The sequence below is a fragment of the Schistocerca gregaria genome, chromosome 11 (assembly GCF_023897955.1).
Source record: "Schistocerca gregaria isolate iqSchGreg1 chromosome 11, iqSchGreg1.2, whole genome shotgun sequence".
NCBI lineage: Eukaryota > Metazoa > Arthropoda > Insecta > Orthoptera > Acrididae > Schistocerca > Schistocerca gregaria.
The window spans coordinates 144,799,607-144,820,632 of record NC_064930.1 but is presented as its reverse complement, the minus strand read 5'-3'; the positions used below and the strand labels follow the sequence as shown (position 1 = coordinate 144,820,632).

Genomic DNA, 21,026 nt, shown 5'->3' with positions numbered 1-21,026 from the left:
GTTTTCAGCCAAATGGAACAAGTGCTGCCAACTTTGTGATGAAGGAAAGGCCTTTGAGCACCAGATGCTGCGTTCACTTGCTGAACACACCTCATACTCTCTGCAACTCACCATTAAGCCCTAATAGTGCCTCATATTCAAAAGGATGAATGATGCGTTATTGCAATTCTGAAGGGGCGGGGAGGGGGGGTTGCACTGAGATGTTCCACTGCTCTCTTGTGAATTCCTTTGATCAAACGTTGGAAATCACTGGTAGCAAAGACATTTGCCAATAGTTGTAAGGGAAATCCCCAAGAGGTATTATTTCAATATATAAATCAGTACCAGTCTGGCACTTTCTAGCAAGAGTCACATAAAAGAAACCGTGGTTAATATACAGCATAAAAGGCTGAATTAATTGCTAAGTTTGTAGAATGATCTACACAGATGTGAAACATGAATGATAGCTCGTTACATTTGATGTTGAACATCAAATGCACTGATCAAGTAAAGAATGATGATGTCTTACAGCAAGTCCAACAAGAGAGAGAGAGAGAGAGAGAGAGAGAGAGAGAGAGAGAAACAAAAAACAGAAAGAAGTGGAATAGTTAATCACATGTTATGACACAGCTTATTGGTGAAAACTTCATTTGCCAAGATAATGGAGAAAAATTATCATGTGTAGATCTAGATCTGAGAACACAAGACAGAATCTGAGAACACAAGACAGACAGAAAGGGGAGTAGCAGATATAAAAACAACAAATTTAACATCAAAGTTGGGGACCACACAGTAGATGAAGTGAAGCTATTCTGCTACATTGGAAACAAAATATAAGACACGAGAGATACAGACAAGAGGACACCAAAAGCAGACTAGCATAGGCAAAGAGGTCATTCCCGGCCCGACAGAGGTCAATAGTATCTAACACACACTTCAACTCGAGATAAAAATTTCTGAGAATATACGTTTGGAGCACAGCACGAATGGACTTGAATCGCTGACTGGGGGGAAACTGGAACAGAGGAAGAGCACGAGTGCATCTGAGATGTGGACGTACAGAAGGGTGCCGAAACTTATGTAGACTGATAGGATGAGAAATGGGGAGATTCTCTGCAGAACTGGTGAGGAAAGAAATGTGTGAACAAAGTGGACAAAAAGAAGGGACAGGATGATAGGACACGTACTACACAATATCAAGCAGAAAGTTGCTCGATACTGCAAGGACCTGTAGGTGATAAACTGGAAGGGAAGGCTGAGAATGGAACACTCCAAACAAATAACTGAAGATGTCGGGTGAAGACTAAGAATTCGGTACAGGAGATGAGGTCTTAGCAATTGTGTGGTGTGGTGTGGTCAGAAGACCGGAAAGAACTGGACTGTAGCCGGTAACGTCAGGTACAGCAATTATGCCGTACGAATGATTAGGTCAGCTGAGAGTGAAACAAATGCAGTAATACATCAAACCAAACTTAATGACTTACGACCAAAAGAACATCTACCACGCGATTGTGTGGTGTATTTTAATCACGAAATTCAACACACTGCAGCGGAGCTACCAACCTGTGCGGTGACTGTGCTATTGCCATTGCAATGAGCATCTTGTACGAGTACGGCGGCCTAACGTCGGCAGTACGGGCGGTGTCAGTGTCACCGAGGAGACGCTCCTCACCCGCCCCACGGGCGCCACCACCGTTGCTGTCGGCGGTGACATCGGATGCGGAGGTCGCAGTACCGACGTCTACGACCGACAGTGTCTTGTCTGCCGCCGAAATGTCATTCTCGCGACGGCCTGCGCCAGGGTGGGATGAGCCGGGGGCACACCGGGCAGTGCTGCCAACCTCAGAGGCTGACACGCCGGTTGGAGTTGTGCTGGCATCACTGTTCCTGTGGGTCAAAAACAGTGTTCAACAGTTAGCGTGTCTAGGCATTCTATGCTGCTTATGGAACTACAAACCATATTTGGATTTGAGGCCACGACAAATATGTTACCACAAGATGAAAAATGAATGGGAAACTCCAGTACAGGCAGAAAATCATATGGAGTTTATCCTAAAATCAGACGGACTAAAAATTAGATTTTTGCACTTGTTACGCTGAGAGATACTTTACCTGACAGGTCACAGACCATTGCTACGTATCTGTAAAAAATCAGAAAGCAGATGATAACAGCTGTGGCTGCAGCAGTTTAGTTTAGTTTCAGGGCACAAAAAACAACTGGGGTCATACGCACGCAAGTCAAAACTATGCAACAAACACAGAGAGGAGGGAAACGACTATAGGTCAGTCCCAATGGACAGAATAGAAGACAGCAAAAAACCGGCACGTGGAAAAAGGGTTAAAATGGTCACCATATAAAAAAGGAGGTCCAAAAGTAGAAATTAAATGGCCTTCGCCATATTGCTTCGGTGGGCAAAAAGTAAAACACGGTCGACAGTCCACGCGTCATTCGCTAAAACGGCTGATAAACCAGATAGTGAACCCGAGGTGGAACATAAATTATTAAAAAAAAAAAAACATTCCAGCAGGAAGTGGCAGACAGTTAAAACTTGGGCGCAACGCGTACGAAGTGGCAGGGTAGTGCCACTTAGCAAATGACAATGGCTAAAAAGGTAGTGCCAGACACGTAGCTGAGTTAAAATAATTTCCTCCCGGCGGGAGGGACAAGAGAAGTTCGTCCGAGATCCTGACAGACGGCAACACAGAGATTGTCAGAGGGAATACAGGTACTGGCAGGCTAAGGTACGAGGACAGCAACCTCGACAGCAGTGTCAGCAGCCTCGTTTCCTGGCAGACCGACATGGCCAGGGACCCACAGAAACACGACATTGGCTCCACCGAGGGCGAGCAAGCGACAGTTTTCCTGAAGCCTCTGCACTAAGGGATGAGCAGTGTACAGCACACACAGACTTTGGAGAGCACCGAGTGAGCCTGAGCAGAGGACGCAATTGGGAAGGCTGCGTCGCCAGATGTACTCCGTGGCCCGGTACAGGGCGCAAAGCTCGACTGTAAATACTGAGGAGTGTGCCGGAAGCCGATGTCCAAAGACACGGGTGCCAATGATGGAAGGCACACCCGAGCCCAGGGTCAGTCAGAGAGCCACCACTGTATAAAAAGTTACTATCGCAAAGTTCCACACGAAGGTCGTGAAACTGAAGGCGGCAGACCGAGATTGGAGTAGTGTCCTTAGGAAGCAAATGAATACCAAGGCTAACATGGGAAGCTTCACAAAGCCAAGGTGGTGAAGGGTTCACACCCACTGGGAAGGATGCAGGTAGTGTGAAGTTAAGCAGCCGTAGTAAGTGGTGAAAGTGGACTACAGGAGGTAACAGAAGAGGTGCGAGCCCCATACTGATGATCAAAGGAATCGTCAAAGGAGGAGGCATAGGAGAGGCTGTAGCAGTGTAGCAGGCACCGGGTCCCGAAGCAGCGCTGAGAAAGTCAACGTGGCGCACCTGACGGTGCAGCAACCACAGAATCCAGAAAGGTGTAAGAGGACTACACAAGGAATGCGACCATATGTCGGCAAGCTGACATCTTAACAAGACAACAGGCTTTACACTTGCACAAGAGACAACTAAGATCAGTGAGCAATGAATGTAATACTTTTCAGCACTGCCCATCAAGTTGGTGTTAGTAATTATGACAATGTAGATTTGAAATGAAAGTGAATTGGGGACTCAATTTCCGAAGGTCGACACTGCTAATGCCCAAAGAATTCAGAAGACTGTTTTAGTTTTGTGGATAGATCCAGTGGTTGGAGGCAACCTACTACATTTCAGATGCATCCCAATAAATGAACATACACAGTAACGTACAAATTTTACTCAAAAGAGATGGTCAGTTGTCAATGTAACTTTGTACACAAACACAGGATTGGCAAATATAAACAATCAAACTCTTAATTCGCTCTGACAGGTCGAATGCCCGCCCGACGGCATTTGTGTTTCCAGAATAAGATTTTCACTCTGCAGCGGAGTGTGTGCTGATGTGAAACTTCCTGGCAGATTTAAAGTGTGTGTCAGACAGAGACTTGAATTCGGGACCTTTGCCATGTGGACACATGCTCTACCGACTGAGCTACACAAGCGCAACTCACCACCCATTCTCACAGCTTTACTTCAGCCAGTACCTCACCTCCTACCTTCCCGGAAGAAAGGATACTGTGGAGATATGGCTTAACCACAGCCTTGCAGATGTGTGTTCTCAGAACAGAGTATATATTCTGAGTTTCCTGCAAACACATTTCTGATGCAATACAGAAAACAATCATACCACAATGTGGCAGCAAAATGGTGCCAAGCATAGAAACATACTCCGAAGCTGCAGAATGTGGGACGGTAAGATTTTTGTGGGTAAAACATGTAAATTCCACATGCATTCTCTGTGATATTCTGAACGTACACAGACAAGGTGTTATGTCACATCCAGTTGTAGTGAAATGGTGCTAACAATGTGACCAAGCTGCACACGCACACGTGGAAACGACTGGGAAAGCAGGCTGTCAACATCGACCACCTCACAATGTCCAGGCGAGCAAGGAAAAACATCTAGGGGGCAGAGTAAGATTTTTCCCAACAATGAGAACATATAGACACCATTTCTCCAGTGGTTCTGTGACAGATGATCATATTTTATTGTTGAGGAAATGAACAACTAGTACAATGTTCCAATCATTATTTACAGACTATCAGAATGTGATGGGAACAGAATGATTCATTAGCCCATCAGGGTTATTTGTCCCTATCCGTAAGTGATTCCAACAGCACACAGGAAAATAAGGACAATATTTAGATGAGGTAAGGGGTCCAGAGAAGATAAAAAATGTAGAATGGCAATGACAAAGAAAGCATTTCTGAAGAAGCGAAATTTGTTAACATCGAGTATAGATTTAAGTGTCAGGAAGTTGTTTCTGAAAGTATTTGTATGGAGTGTAGCCATGTATGGAAGTGAAACATGGACAATGAATGAAGAGGTACAGAGTAGAATTCGGGAGAAGAGGAATTTGAAGCGCAACATGACTAGAAGAAGGAATTGGTTGGCAGGACACGTTCTGAGGCATTAAGGGATCACAAATTTAGCATTGGAGGGCAGCGTGGAGGGTAAAAATCGTAGAGGGCGACCAAGAAATGAATACATTAAGCAGATTCAGAAGGATGTAGGTTGCAGTACGTACTGGGAGATGAAGAAACTTGCACACGTTAAGATAGCATGGAGAGCTGCATCAAACCAGTCCCAGGACTGCAGACAACAACAACAACAACAACAACAACAACAACAACAGGTCCAGACACAACCACTGGACTAACTACGTAGTCTGGACCACGGACACGGTGACGAGACTCGTGATGTCTCAGAGACTCCCACTTACTTTTTGCATTTGCCTTGGGATTACTTAGACAGGGCTCTACTGCAGATGTAGCTCATCATTCCAGTCAGTGGAAAAAAGCGAAGGTCATTCTATGTTTACAGAAGGATCGTCAGACAGACACCAACTATTATACTCTTACATTGCTGACATCAATCTGGTGTACAATTATGGAACAATCTTTATGCTCACGTATTGCGATATTCCTAGAGACAGGAAATCTACAGTGTAGGAAATGACCCGGCTCTGCAAACAATCACTGTTTAAAACTCAACTCCCTCTGTCCACAAGACACAAAAAACAATCGATACCGTCACCTAGGTCAGAGCACCCCCACTCAGGTGCTATGCGAGAGTTGCCAGGAAATGGTCCCCTGCTGCAGTGCCGGTGTGGTGCAACAAGGTGACGCAGGAAGGCATAGCACTGCTGAGGCAGTGTCGTGGCAGCACTTAGAGAGGTAAGAGTTGCGTTGTTTGGTGAATGGGACTAGGCAAATCAGCATGTGTCAGGCAGTGTACCGGTATTAAAGAAAATAATAATAATCCCAATGTGGAGTTGATAGTCTCCCATGGGCACCTCCCCAGGTGGCGGATAGGGGAATGCTCTCCAGATATGGAGGGTACCGGGGAAATAAAATACCCGGGGTGGACCAAAACTATCAACTGAAATCCACTAACGTCTGCCTGCGATCCAGCGGTTAGGGGTCAGCGTCTGTTCGCCTAGATGGTGCGGCTGCAGCAACCTTCTTGATCTCAACAATTAAGTCGTATTCCTTGTGATCTTTCCTCGGAAGGACCACCACCAAGTTAGTTTTCAACTTTAAGACCAAACATGATGATAACACAAGGAATGAATCCACTATCCCGAGCACCAGTCGCAAAGCTGGCTTTACCTGGTCATCGGATTCCGGGGGACCAGGAGCATCATGTTACGCCTAAGGTTGAGAACCAGACGTCGTCCAAATTATTACACACAAAACAAAGACACTTCATTGGTACACTTCATACTAATACTCTTTTCAAACTGGGCAAGATCAAACAACTTACAGATGTGCTGCAAAAATTCCATATCAAAATCCTTGCAATCCAGGAAACACGATTTACGGACGAAAACTATGTTGATACAGACAACTACAGGATCTACAAGGGAAAAACCAGCAGTTAAAACTAATGAGAAAGGGCTCAAACAGTTTGGCACAGCATTTGCAGTCTACAAATCTATCAGTGACTCTGTTGGCCCATTTGATGGAGAGCATTGATAAATGTTCTGAGGCAGAATGGAAGTCAATGACAAAGCATATACCTTGGTCAATGCACACGCACCCACAAATAACTATAACAAGAAGAACCACCAGAAAGTGGATGACTTCTGGAATGACCTTGAAGAGACAAACAAACAAAATTGCCAAACACCATGTAATAATCTTGTTAGGTGAATTTAATGCACAATTAGGTAAAGAGAAAAAATACAGGATAATCACCGGAATCCACACAGCTCACAAGAGAACTAACAAGATGGGGAAAGATTGATAAGCTTTTGCGAAAATTTCGGCCTCGTAATTATGTCAACACAATTCAAAAACCCAATAGGAAACTGTATACTTGGAAGTCGCCCAACACAATGTTGGGTGAATTCCAGATAGACAATGTGGCCATCTCCAAGAGTAACACAGCAGAAATTCTGAATGTGAAAACAAGAAGAGGATTTTTTGACTCAGACCACCATCTTCTACAGATAAAGACCAGATTACAACCCAATAGAAAAAAGCCAAAACTAAACAAAGTGCTGAGACCATACCCCGAATACATAAAACTCAACAAGGAAAACATCTTACAGGAAATTAGTCAGACAAACACCACAAACTGGACAGAACTTGTGGACGTCCTTCAAATCCATGATGAAATTGTGTCAACCTCATGAAGGAGAAAACCAAGCAACAGAAGAAAGGACCAATGCCTGGAAAAACTTCAATAGTCGCAAAACATCAGAAAAATGGCAATTTCTAGTAATCCGAAAACAAACATCAAAAACTATTCGAAGGGAAAAAAGAAATTATGACAAACAGTGATTAGATGAGATAGAACAAGACTTTAAGAAGAACGACATCAGAAATTTTTATAAGACGTTTAAAGAACATATTTCAGGATACCAGCCACCCAATCTGTTTCAAGAAACTGGATGGTTCACTAGAAACTAACACGAAGAATAACTGTCAAATCCTCGCAGACTATTTCAACAAACTTCTCAATTGCGAAAGACCTACAGAGGATATTCACTATGAGACGTCTACACCAAATCCTGACACTAAACCGCCAACCATCAATGAAATAATAGAAATTATCAAGACACTCAAAAACAATAGAGCCCCAGGAGAAGATGGAATTATTGCAGAACTATGGAAACTAAATGATGAAAGGTTAACAGGAAAAATTCACAAAATCATATTAAACATTTGGGAAACAGAACAGATTCCTTCTGAATGGAAATGCACTCTCATCCATCCACTCCACAAAAAAGGCGACAAAACTGAACCAAATAATTACAGGGGTATCTCACTCGTACCGGTCACATATAAAATCCTATCAAATTTTCTCATGAATAGATTAGAAGAACAAGCTGACCCACAAATAGGAGAATACCAGGCTGGTTTTCGCAAGGGACGATCATGCATAGAACAGATCTGGAATCTGAAAATGATTCTCCAGATGAGAAACACCCGAAACACAGTGGTTACTTTAGTAGATTTTAAAAAGGCCTACGACTCAATAGACAGATTAGCACTCTGCAAAACGCTGGAAGAGTTCGGCATTGACAGAAAGACGAGCAATCATTCGGGAAACGTTAACTGACACAGTCTCCAAGGTTAAATTTATGGGGGATATCTCGGAACCATTTGAAATCCAAACTTCGTCTTTATGCGCTTCTGTGTTAGAGGAGAAAAACATTCTCACAGCTAATAAATGGGGGCTATCATTTCCAATTAAATATAGCCTGAAATCCTGCACTTCCTATCATTACATATAGAGGAAAACAAGAAATCCAATAGTTATACTGTAACAAAGTCGAGGGTCCACCTAGTTAACAATTTTGGTTAGGCTTTCACCCACAGCAACTCCCACAAAGGAACCTCCCCATCGCAACCCCCTCAGATTTTGTTATAAGTTGGCACAGTGGATAGGCCTTAAAAACTGAACACAGAGCAATCGAGAAAAAAGGAAGAAGTTGCACTGAACTATGAAAAAAATAAGCAAAATACACAAACAGTAGTCCATGTGCAAGATAGGCAACATCAAGGATAGTGTGAGCACAGGAGCACCGTGGTGCCGTGGTTAGCGTGAGAAGTTGCGGAACGAGAGGTCCTCGGTTCAAGTCTTCCCTCGAGTGAAAAGTTTAATTTTTTATTTTTAGACAATTATTATCTGTCCGTCCGTCCGATGCAAGGTAACTGCGCCGTAATATGCGGACACTACATGTAACAAACATCGAACGACACAACATCAGTCGACTACAGCGCACGGAAGAGAGAGTATTCATGCTAACGAGGCTCCCTGGCTGGAAGGAATCTGTTGACCTATGACATGGCAATCAAATGTTTTCGGTTCCCATTGGTGAGGCACGTCCTTTCGTCTACTAATCGCACAGTTTTGCGGTGTGGTCGCTAAACACAGTCACTAAACTTATTACAGTGAACAGAGATGTCAATGAACGAACGGACAGATCATAAGTTTGCGAAAATAAAGAAAGTAAACTTTTCCGTCCAGGGAAGACTTGAACCGAGAACCTCTCGTTCCGCAACTTCTCACACTAACCACGGGACCACGGCGCTCCTGAGCTCGCACTGTCCTATATGTTGACTATCTTGCACATGGACTACTCAGTTTGTATATTTCACTTATTTTTTCATAGTTCCACACAACTTCTTCCACTTTTCTCGCTTGATCTGTGTTCAGTTTTTCAAGGCCTATCCACTGTGCCAACTTATAACAAAATCTGAGGAGGGTGCGATGGGGAGGTTCCCTTGTCAGTAGCAGCATCAGACACCTGGAGCACCTGGAGTACGTGTCAAGGTCACAACGCAGATTGTGGAGGAATGTTCGGGACGTGCTACTGCCATCCGTCTGCGAGCAACTCGATCGTGCGTCAGGGAATTGCAGGCGGGGTCCCCGTAACGGGCCTTCGAAACATTGACAAATGGCATTTGCTGTTTTCTAGCTGTAACAAAAAGCCACCCGCTCATAATGTCTCTTAGTTGCCACGAGGAAACACTTTCGATAAACAAAAGTTGATCCCACTGCAGACCAAAATCCACATATTTACCAACCGGCAGCACCATTTAATTCTTGCATCCGTGGGATGACTGTGGTGCTCACATCACATCGCACATCACATCCTACGGTTGGTTCACAGAAGTACACCACGAATATGTCGTCAAGATCTGCAAGTTTGTGACACAGTATTTGTTGTTTTACATCATCTCTCGTATGATTTGTTAGACAATAGTGTCAGGAAATATGATAGAAATAACTAAAATTGTTACTGAATTGTACTGAAAGTAAGCTATTTTTAATTGACATCACACCTAGAGCCAGATGACTTTATACAGGAATGGAAGTGTGATTTTTTTAAAAGATTGTATGTGAATCTCAGCCTTCAGAAAAAGTCCTCCTCCTGTCATGCACTAGCCTCTCCTTCAGCCTGTTCCAGCTACACCTAGCCCTTCCATCGTTTTGCAAGTCTTCCAATTCATCTTCTACCTAGCTGAGTGTATCACCAAAAATGTAGTCGTAATCTCGATTTGTCCAATCGCAACATTTTTGTTGGTATTCATCAACCTTACTGTTTATATCTAAAATATTTAATTACTTCCTGATACATGTATTTCTTTTGGAGTCTAGCTTGGTGTATCCTGCTATGTACATGAGGAATTTCATTTCATTGGCTTGTAATCTTTATCTTTCTTTTTCATTACTTAAGATTCACTTCCATATAGTAATGTTGGTGACGTAACTTTATAAAATATATCTAAAAACAAAGATGATGTGACTTACCAAACGAAAGCACTGGCAGCTTGATACACACACAAAATTCAAGCTTTCACAACCAACTGTTGCTTCATCAGGAAAGAAGGAAGGAGAGGGAAAGACGTGGTTGCGAAAGCTCGAATTTTGTGTGTCTATCAACCTGCCAGCACTTTCATTTGGTATGTCACATCATCTTTGTTTTTAGATATATTTTTCCCCACATGGAATGTTTCCCTCTATTATATTCATAACCTTATAAAATTTTAGATATGTTTCTGTTATTACTTTACATTGGAAGACTCTTCTGATAGTGCCATTTAAATAGTTAATTTTCTCAATTTTGTCTTTTTGATCTAGGTCTACACTGTACGACAGCACAGTTCCTAGAAATTTGAATCTATCTACTTGCTCAATAACCTTGTTGCCTATAATTATTTTTGTTGTTACTGGATTTTTACCACGAAAAGCCATGGCTTTTATTTTTTTGTATTGATATTGACATATTAAATATCTTGCTTGTTTGGTATAGTTCGTAGGCAGCACTCTGCAGTCCATCTGGAGTGAGCTGCCTACAAACTATAAAATAAAATAAAAAACTACAAATTAAGTAATAAACTAATTGCAACATTCAATAACTACTAATATTATCAATCTGCTGCCCTCATACATATGACACTTTTACGTGGTAAGAGGGAATATGTTGAACTTTGAACATCTCATAAAAATTGTCAATTTCACAATATGTCGATACAACCCTCAATTTCACATTATTGTGAAGTAGGATGGGTGAGCAGGGTAAGAGTGGATACCAACGGTATAAGATACCAAGAACTGGGACTGTCAAAGTAAAGTGGGCACGATTAAGAAGACTGTCGACACAACAACAGAATGATGAACTGGGACAAAGGGAAGCTGTAGAAAAGGGGCAGATGAGCCACAAAGTTGGCAACATAGTCCAGACAGGGCACAAAAATAAGGCTTGATAAAAGTGGAGAAGGGTCGAACGATCTGTGCCCAATAGGAATCGGCAAGCAACCGACTGACTTTGGAAGGCGGCTAAGGGGCATCTACATTTTCTGTCAAAAATAGGATCCCTGAAATGGAACTGGGAGTGAATGGTCAGCCATTGGGCATGTACGTAGACCTTCAGATGAGGATTGTCTATAGTATGGTGACAAATGCACCATCTGCGATTTAAGAGGAAAGAGTGAGAGTCCTCGTGAAAGCACGCCAGAAGGCACCCTGGAGCTCCCAGCTTGCAGTGTCAACAAGTGAAGACTGGTCCAGATACAGAAATCACCACATAGAGAGCAGGGAAGCCAATGGTCTGACACAAGCCACAAGTGTATTAATGGTGATAAGAAAATGACATGTAATATGGAACCCTGTGGAATGCCACTGTCCTGGGTCCATGGAGCTGTGAACTGTATGACCACAAACACGGAATGTCCAGTGAGCCAGGAACTGGCGATTAAAAATCAGGAGGGTCCCCAAAGGCACTGTATGGACAATGTGCAAGGGCACTGAGGAGCTCCCACTCTAGAAATGGGGCGTTATAGGATTTACTGCGGTGTGTAGTGAATGAGAGGACATTTCCTACCAGCCACTGTTTGAGCGTGCGAAAGGCTGCGCGGTAATTCTCAAATGTAGAGGCTCGAGCGAAGTGCTCAGCAAAGTGCTCGGCAATCGCAATTGCGTCTGTAGATAACACGATTTAAGGTAACACTGGGGACACCCGAGAAGACGTTTTATCTTTGTCCAGACATGGGAAGGTGACGTTTGGCACCAAATGGTCGAGATGTATCTCTCCCAGCACTTCTGCTTCCGTCGCTTTATAAGCTAGCGAACACGGGCATGGAGTCATTTAACGGCTAAGAGGTGCTCCAGGGAAGGGTGGCACTTATGTCGCCGACGCTACTTAATTGTCTCAGCGACTTGTGAAGACCACCAAGGGACTGCCTTAAGCCTGAGGCACACGAAAGAGCGAAGGATGGCGTTTTCTGCCGCTAAAACAATTATTGTAGTCACCTGCTCAACCATCACATCGATATTACCATGTGGGGGAGATCGAATGTGACATCAAAGATGAAAGTTTCCCAGTCCGCTTTGTTTAGAACGCCTCTGGGCCGGCTTCCATGGACCTGACGCTGGGTCAGTGACGGAAAGTGGTCACTACCACACAGATAATCATATGCTGTCCAGTGGATAGATGGGAGAAGACCTGGGCTGCAAATTGATAAATCAATGGCCGAGTAGCTACCATGAGCCACAATGAAATGTCCCTATTTATTATCCACATACACTGATTCAACTAATCCTTGTGCTATTAGCAATATGGGCAATTTACTTTATACTAACATCACAACTTCAAAAAGTTTTTGAATATACTATTTTGCAAAAATCAGCCACTACTAGTAAATTTACATCCTGTCACACATCATCATGCTTTACGATTTATTTACTTGTAGCCACAGCTTCCTTGTAAATTTAGACATCGTCACCATGCCATACGACGAGCTGGAGCTATACTTATGTTAAAATCAACAGTCGAGACCGCAATAATATTTGTTTATTTACCTGTTTTGCCTTATGTTAAAGTCAACTTCAGAATTTTTGGCCGTGCAAGGATAGAAATAGCAAAGTTACAAACAGTACTATTACACATGGCGTTAAAATAAGATAGAGGAAAGCTGTAGCGAAAATCACAAACTGTACTATCATATAAGGAGTTAAACGAAAATAGAGAATAGGTGTAGCATTTACCCCGATGGTTGGTGCTGCTGATGGCTCCTCTGTTTTCTCAATATCACGATTGTACACTGTGACAGTTGCGGAACCATTCACGTGCCGACTATGGGGTACGTCATGACCCGAGAACTGAAATGTCATTGCTGTATGGTATTTGCACAGCAAGTTCTCTTACACCACAAGAACTTAATACATTATACAGCATCAACACAAGTAGTCATTTATGTTAAAATAAAACAGACAAACCAACAAAACAGAAGAAGCAATGTAATCTATAACACTGGTGTAAGAGACAGACATTGTTCTTCTTAATGTTTTGTAGCTAAACGAATAAACTAGAAAGTGAGAATTATATGTACATACAGATATTACACAGACATAATAGCAGGTAAAATTATACTACAGATAGAACCATTAAAATATATGTCATTGTATATATACTGGGCAGTGCTCTGTGGTAAGAATTCAAGACTACTCTGTTGGCTAGACTGGAAAGGATACCATTGTCATAATAACGTGACTGCCAAAGTGGCAGTTCAGAAACAAAAGAAGCACGTCTAGGGATGGCAACTACGATCAAGGTGCCGATTCAGGTCAATATCATCAAAGACGTTTGTGCCGACGACTCATAAATAAATGCTGGAGGAACGTTACTTAGTATCCTCGAGTGCTACTGGTGAGACCAAATGTGGTGCCACATCAACCACTAGAGCAGCTGCTGTCAGAGAAAGTGACAGCTGTGTGTGGAAGTTTCCATGGCACGGGCTTCAAGAAACTTTAATACATATACAACATCGTGTTGTTAGTAATCTGGTGAAAAAAAGGCTATACAGGTCTTAATACCATTAGGATACATTAACGTTATTCTGTAAGTTTACAGGAATGGGAATATAATACATTGAAACGATACATAAGCACCAGTACATATTAACTTAGCTCGTCCCAAAGTACACTGTAAAACAAGAACTATGTGAGATAAAAAATCTTGTTTGTGACAAAATGGCACTAAGATACATGTAAGACTTTAATAAGTAATGGCATAATAATTTATCTTCTAGTTTATTTGTTTATCGACAAAACATTAATAAGAATGATGTGTTTGTCTCTGACACCAGTATCAGAGGTTACACTGCTTCTGTTGTCTTTTAAGTTTGTCTATTTTATTTTAAGACAACTGACTACTTGCATTTATGCTTTATAACACTTTAACTTCTTATGTACTTTTACACAGTTTACGAGAACTTACTGTGCAGATTTCATACAGCAATGACATTTCAATTCTTGTGAAGTGTTTGGCCGGTGATGACGTAATCCACAGTCTGTGCATGAGTGGCACACTAACTCCTAACTCCACAGCCATCGGTCACAGTGTACGATCGCAGTATTGCTAGAAAACTGAGGTGCCGCCAGCACCATCCGTAGGCGTAAATGCTACAAGCTTTCTCTATTTTCCTTTAATGCCATATGCGATAGCACTGTTGGTAATTTTTGCTACAGCTTTTCTCTAGCTAATTTTAATGCTATACGTAATAGTACTGTTTGTAACAATGCTGTTCCTACCCTGTGACGGCCACAAATTCTGAAGATGACTTAAATAAACGAATATTATTGTGATACTGACTGTTGATTTTGACCTAAATACAGCTTCATTGAAGTTGAGAGTTTTTATCTGCAAGGAAAAAGGAATTGTGTATTACTCTGTAGAAATTTCAAAAGAGGTGAAGCAGATGACACACAGATAGCACCAAAAAAGAAACACAAACCCATCACAAAATGAAAGTACAGAAATTCACACGAGAGGCCTACACTCTGGCGACATAACCAAAATGCCAACGTGACACACAAGTTGCTCGAGAGGCCGAGAGGGACACACTGACAGTTTCTGAGGAGTGTACGAAAATGTAAAACAGCTGAAGCATTGGAAGCTCCATCTTAATTTTTCTCCATTTTTTGTTAATCCAGTCTTTGAATTTGATAGACTGATATTGTATGAAGAATTCATATTAGTAAAATGTGAAGTGACATCTCGGGTTTCTGGGGCTACGGTCACATTACAAGGAACTGATCTATTCTTATACCTGGTGTAAGGCAGGTCCGAGGGAAGTGGTACGGTGGCACCTTCGCCGGTCTCTGGCAGCTGGGCGTCTTCCGACAAGCCGGTGCGGTGTCGCTGCCGGAGGCCGCGGTCAAAGTGCACTCGACGCACAGGCACCGACACTCCCAGGCCCCTGTGGAACAGCTGCTTCATGTCCCGGGGACGGAACTCACCGTTCTCCAACTTTTCCTCATATTTTGGATCTGCAACCGGTAAACACAGTAATCGTTTGACGGCTACATCCTGCACGCATGCACGAGGGCACGTAATATCATCTCCATTTCTCAGCTGAATCGTAGCACTTTTTTGTCGTAACATATTAATGAATTTCCAACTTGTCTGAGTTGTTTTTCAAATCAGCCTTATGCAAACACAATTAGTTTATTTTTATATTTACCAGACACATTTTGACATCAATGTGTCATCTTCTGTGGGTCAAATTTTTATTTCTGTAAAGTACAATATCATATTTTGAATAATTTAACTGCTCTAGGCCTAATAAGTACAATATTTGCAATTTGCTTTGTTTGGTTTACACACTCAAATTATATTTACATCGCCAACTGAACTGTTATTATATACTGATTTTAATGCTCGTTTTCGTCATCTTTTCTTTTTGCATCATGTCATCTGCAAAGTAGCCATGAAGAAATGCCGTAAAATGAAAAAACAAAAAAGAAAACAAAGAAAGAGAAAGAAAGAAAGAGAGAAAGAAAAAGAGAGAGAGAGAGAGAGAGAGAGAGAGAGAGAGAGAATGCACCTAATTTGTATGACTGTTAAATGAGAGATATGCCTTCTTGCCCAAGATAGGTGTTTGTATGAACGTGGATGCGATCACTGCCAAGGAAGTGATGAGAACATAATAGTTTGGCACAAAAGCTGCAACAAATGAATGCAAAAGTTTCACAATCACACAGTTTCTCTGTGCTGTGTCAGAACATATGTTTTTAACATTTAAGTTTCATTCTGTTTCCGAAGTCTGGACACTAATTCAATTTTTGTGACCGTTCACATCCCTTTCTTTGTTGTTTTCATTTATGTGAGACGTGTGTGGTATCTTGCCTGCTCTCACTATTCATCACATTTACTTGTGACAGTAACGTGTTCTTACCAAAGGACTCCTATTCTATAACTAATGTATAGTATGACAACTGCCAAGATTACAGGAGAACAAATGTTTCAATGACTGAATGGACAGTTCATTATGTTGCAAAAAATAAATAAAAATAAGGAATGGCAGAAGAGTGTTTCAAACACGGATTGCCTGCTTGGCAGTCCAACACCATGACCACTTACCCACTACACTGTTCCTGTTTCAGGCTGTTCTTTATTGCACTTCTTATTCTTGGACCATTCACTGTTTCTATTTTCCTTTTTTGCTTTTTCCCCCCCACACAGTTCAGTATACCTTCTTCCTGTTTTTATGCTTGATCTGTGTTCAGTTTCTGATGGGCCATCCACAGGGCCATCCTACCACAAAAATCTGAGGGAGGGAAGGGGTACAGTGGGGAGTTTCCCCTTGCTAGTGCCACACATTTTACAGTTTCTGTACTGTTAAAGTCTGTTATCTGTGGTATGGTGTCAGCAATGAACAGCAAATGGCAACTCAAGGTCCCCACCCAGGTTCCAGTAAATTGTTCCCCACCATCGGGCTGACACTATGCCTGTAGCCTCTGCCCAGATTTCAGTTCTTATACGCCTGTTTGTCAGAGACAACAGGATAAAATTATGCTCTCTCTCATGATGTAGCCTTCCTGGAAAGACCTGTGCCAACTCTTGTCGCCACACTGTTTTCCAGAGTTCACCTTATCACCAATTATTCTGCAGTCATTACACTACAGACAACTGTGTGTGCAATCTGTCAGTATGTGGTTCCCCTGTCTATAACACCAATGATTTGCCCTTCCCAAACATCAAAAACACGACGAAAAGTTGCAGCGACATTACATACAGTGAACAGCCACCAACTACTTACACCATTTTTCATTAACAGGAACAGCTTTTTTCTGCACCAAACATAAATGTGCAAAAGGAAGAAACATATTGCTTTGCTAACATTTTCAGATTCTGCTGGGCAACAGTAACCGAAAATGATGTTAGCAAAGCAATAGGCAAACTAAGTAGTTCCAGAGCAGAGGACTTCTATGGTCTGTCAAACTTTGTCATAAAGAAGATATCAAATGATCTTCTTCCCCCTCTAACCACTCATTAACCGTACATTACAGCATGGGATTTTCCCAACTGTTTAAAAATAACAGTAACTATTCCCATATTTAAGAAAGGAGATAAATCAAATCCAAGTAACTATCGCCCTATCTCATTAATCCCAATAATATCTAAAATAATCGAAGACTGTGTTCACCAACAAATGAATCACTATTTTGAAAGGAATAACTTGTTAAGTAACTCACAGTATGGATTCACGTCTAAACTATCCACAGTTAAAGCAGCTGAAAATAAATTAATCTCCTGCACTACTCTCCTGGACCTGTATCTCATAGTACTTAGATCATGAAATTAAGACACTACGGCATGGAAGAGGACATCCTGAAATTATTAGAATCCTACTTAAGCAACAGAGTACAATTTGTTAGTGTAAATGGGCAGCTGTCAAACCCACAAACAATAAAAAGAGGTGTGCCACAGGGCTCCATACTTGGGCCCTTCCTGTTTTTAGTGTATGATGTTGATATGCCACAGTATTTACCCTGTAAAACAGTCCTCTATGCAGACGATACAACTTTTATCAATTCAGGACAGACTCTTGAATCTGTACAAGAAAAAAAAAATATTTGAAAAATCGGTTCATTGGTTTAGTGCAAACTCTCTACTCATAAATGAAACAAAAAATGCGGAAATATTCTTTAATTTGAAGGTATCAAACAAAGAAAAGAAGTCTGTTAAACTGCTAGGAATGATGATTGACCAGAAACTTAGCTGGGATAAACTTATCACATATGTATGTTCTAAACTTGAATGTGCTATGTTCCTACTTTATAAGCTTAGGAGTAATGTCAGCCAAAACTTCACCCCCATATTTCATAGGGTATTCAATATCAATTTTCAGATGGCAAAAAAAAGCTCTTCGATGTATAGTGGGTTTATCTCCTAGGGATACATACAGGAAACATTTCAAAAACTTAATATCATGACAGTTCCTTGTTTGTTCATCTATTATTGCTTACTACATGTAAAAGAAAACATAGCTCAATATCCCCTTAGGTCATCTGTCCACACACACAATACAAGACGAAACCACACAATTGATCTGCCATACTCTAGACTGTCTAAGATACATAATAGTTATGATGTAAATAAAATAGAAAGAAACTTCCACATGGGAAAAATATATTGAAAACAAAGATTCCAAGACTTACCAAGCGGGAAAGCGCTGGCAGACAGGCACATTAACAAAACACACAAACACACACACAGAATTGCTAGCTTTCGCAACCGATGGTTGCTTCTTCAGGAAGGACAGGGAAAGACGAAAGGATGTGGGTTTTAAGGGAGAGGGTAAAGAGTCATTCCAATCCCGGGAGCGGAAAGACTTGCCTTAGGGGAAAAAAAAAAGGACAGGTGTACACTCGCACACACATACACACACATATCCACACATATACACAGACACAAGCAGACATATTTAAAGGCCTTTAAATATGTCTGCTTGTGTCTGTGTATGTGCGGATGGATATGTGTGTGCGAGTGTACACCTCTCCTTTTTTTTCCCCTAAGGGAAGTCTTTCCGCTCCCGGGATTGGAATGACTCCTTACCCTCTCCCTTAAAACCCACATCCTTTCGTCTTTCCCTCTCCTTCCTGAAGAAGCAACCATCGGTTGCGAAAGCTAGCAATTCTGTGTGTGTGTTTGTGTGTTTTGTTCATGTGCCTGTCTGCCGGCGCTTTCCCGCTTGGTAAGTCTTGGAATCTTTGTTTTTAATATACACAATAGTCAAATATGTAGGCCTCAAACTGTTTAATATGCTCCCTAAAATTGTACAAACAGTATCTAAAAGTAAATTTAGGACAACATTCGGTCAATGGCTCAAACGTAAGGCATTTTACTCAGCTGATGAATTTAAAGATTGTAATATGGTAGATTTGCTGTTTCGACACAGAAAGGTACCTCTGCCTGTAGTAGGACCTAAATTTGTATTAATAGCTTAGGATAATGACAGTGTCCTCAACATGAATACTCCCTGCTTAATATAAATCTGTATAATGTTTTCCTTTTTATTGTAAAATTAACAATATATAAAATTCCAAATGTGTGCTATTTTGCTACACTTGCATTGTTATGAGAATATAACCATTTTTATACTGTAATTGAACTTTTTGACGAAACCCACTGTATAAGAAAATACTGAACGGCTAATAAAGATTCTTATTCTTATAGTGGATGTGTAGAAATACTGGAATATTACTTTGATAACAGTAAGTGGCGATGTTCAAGATGTAACAGCTTCCATTTCTGTAGATGTGTATCTAATGAGGTCAGGGTGTAGCCTGGGATGTCCATTCAAACAAAAATTTCCCTCAAGACCATAAGTCATGAAATGTAAGACTGATGAGCTACAGCCATAAAGCAACAGCCAATCATTGAAGCTAAAGTGGGTGCATCAAATGTGGAGTCAACGTATTCCCATATACAGCCCTACAGCATGCACCAGTGACGTCACAGTCAGCATCTAGAGTACTTACAGGCGTAACAGCAGGCCATCGGCAATCATTGCACTTGACGATGGCCGACTAGAACTAGGTCAAATCCTCATCGTGTTTTAGCCACTAGACATCACTCGAGACCAGAGACCTTTCAATCTTTTTGATCAGTGACGAATGTAGGAAAAGAGAAGTAGGTGACAGCCAGGTTGCTACCGGCCGTGGAACTCACCGAGCATCCAGTAGTTGCCCTTCCCTGTGCCGTCCCTCTGCGGCACTTTGATGAAGCACCTGTTACGAGACAGGTTGTTGCTCAACGCTTTCTGTCGCATCTTCTTCTTGCGTTTGAAGTAGGGGAAACGCTTCACGATGTAGGCGTAGATCTCAGACACCCTCGCCCTCCTGTCGGACAGACAAATGCACAAAGTTCACTCCAGATCATCCAAAGACGGCTGTGAGTTGGGACTAGGAGTGAAAGGCACTTTTTGGTACATTTACTATGGGTGTCTGAGAAGTCACCGTACCCCATCGAGTTTGTATAGTCTGAGAAGTAAGTACTCTTTTTATAGGATTTCTTCTTTTAGGCTGACGAGAAGCACTGTTTTCGACATTGTAGTGCCTCATTTTATTTATTGGCAAGATTGGGGACCGTGAAATTATGACATTCTGCTATAACGGAGGCAAAATAACACTGGGCTGACAAAGTAAGGACATAAAAAGTAGATTGACATAAGCAAAGAGTGGATTCTCAAAGAAGCCTACAAGTATCAAACATGGGCATTAATGTGAGGAAGTAATTTCTGAGAATGTATTTTTAAAGTATAGCAATGTAGGGAAGTGATTACAGCCTGTGAGAAAACTGAACAAGAAGACATTCGGCGCATGTAAAAATGTGGTCTAATACAAAGATTTTGAAAATTAGGTGAGCTGATGAATGAAAAGGTACTCCACAGAATCACTGAATTTGAGAAATATATGGAAAACACTGACAAGAAGACGGGGCACATGTTAAGACATCAGGTGCACAGTACCGGATGGAACCGTCGAGTGTAAATTCTAAAGGGGAAGACAGAGATTGTGATATTTCTAATAAATAACTGAGGATATTTGGCAACAGTGCTCCTTTGAGATGAGGTGGTCGGTGGAAGGCAGAAAAT

General features: G+C 41.6%; 1 protein-coding gene across 1 annotated transcript in view; it reads right to left on the bottom strand.

Moving 5' to 3' along the window:
• Positions 1–21,026, bottom strand: part of LOC126295266 (uncharacterized) — a 710,311-nt gene that overhangs the window by 461,346 nt on the left and 227,939 nt on the right. Inside the window, exons 18-20 of the mRNA XM_049987689.1 lie at positions 20,102–20,271; positions 15,195–15,414; positions 1,543–1,866 (exon numbers count right to left, since the gene is read on the bottom strand). Of these exons, the coding sequence (XP_049843646.1) occupies positions 1,543–1,866; positions 15,195–15,414; positions 20,102–20,271 (714 nt within the window). The remainder of the gene's footprint in view (positions 1–1,542; positions 1,867–15,194; positions 15,415–20,101; positions 20,272–21,026) is intronic.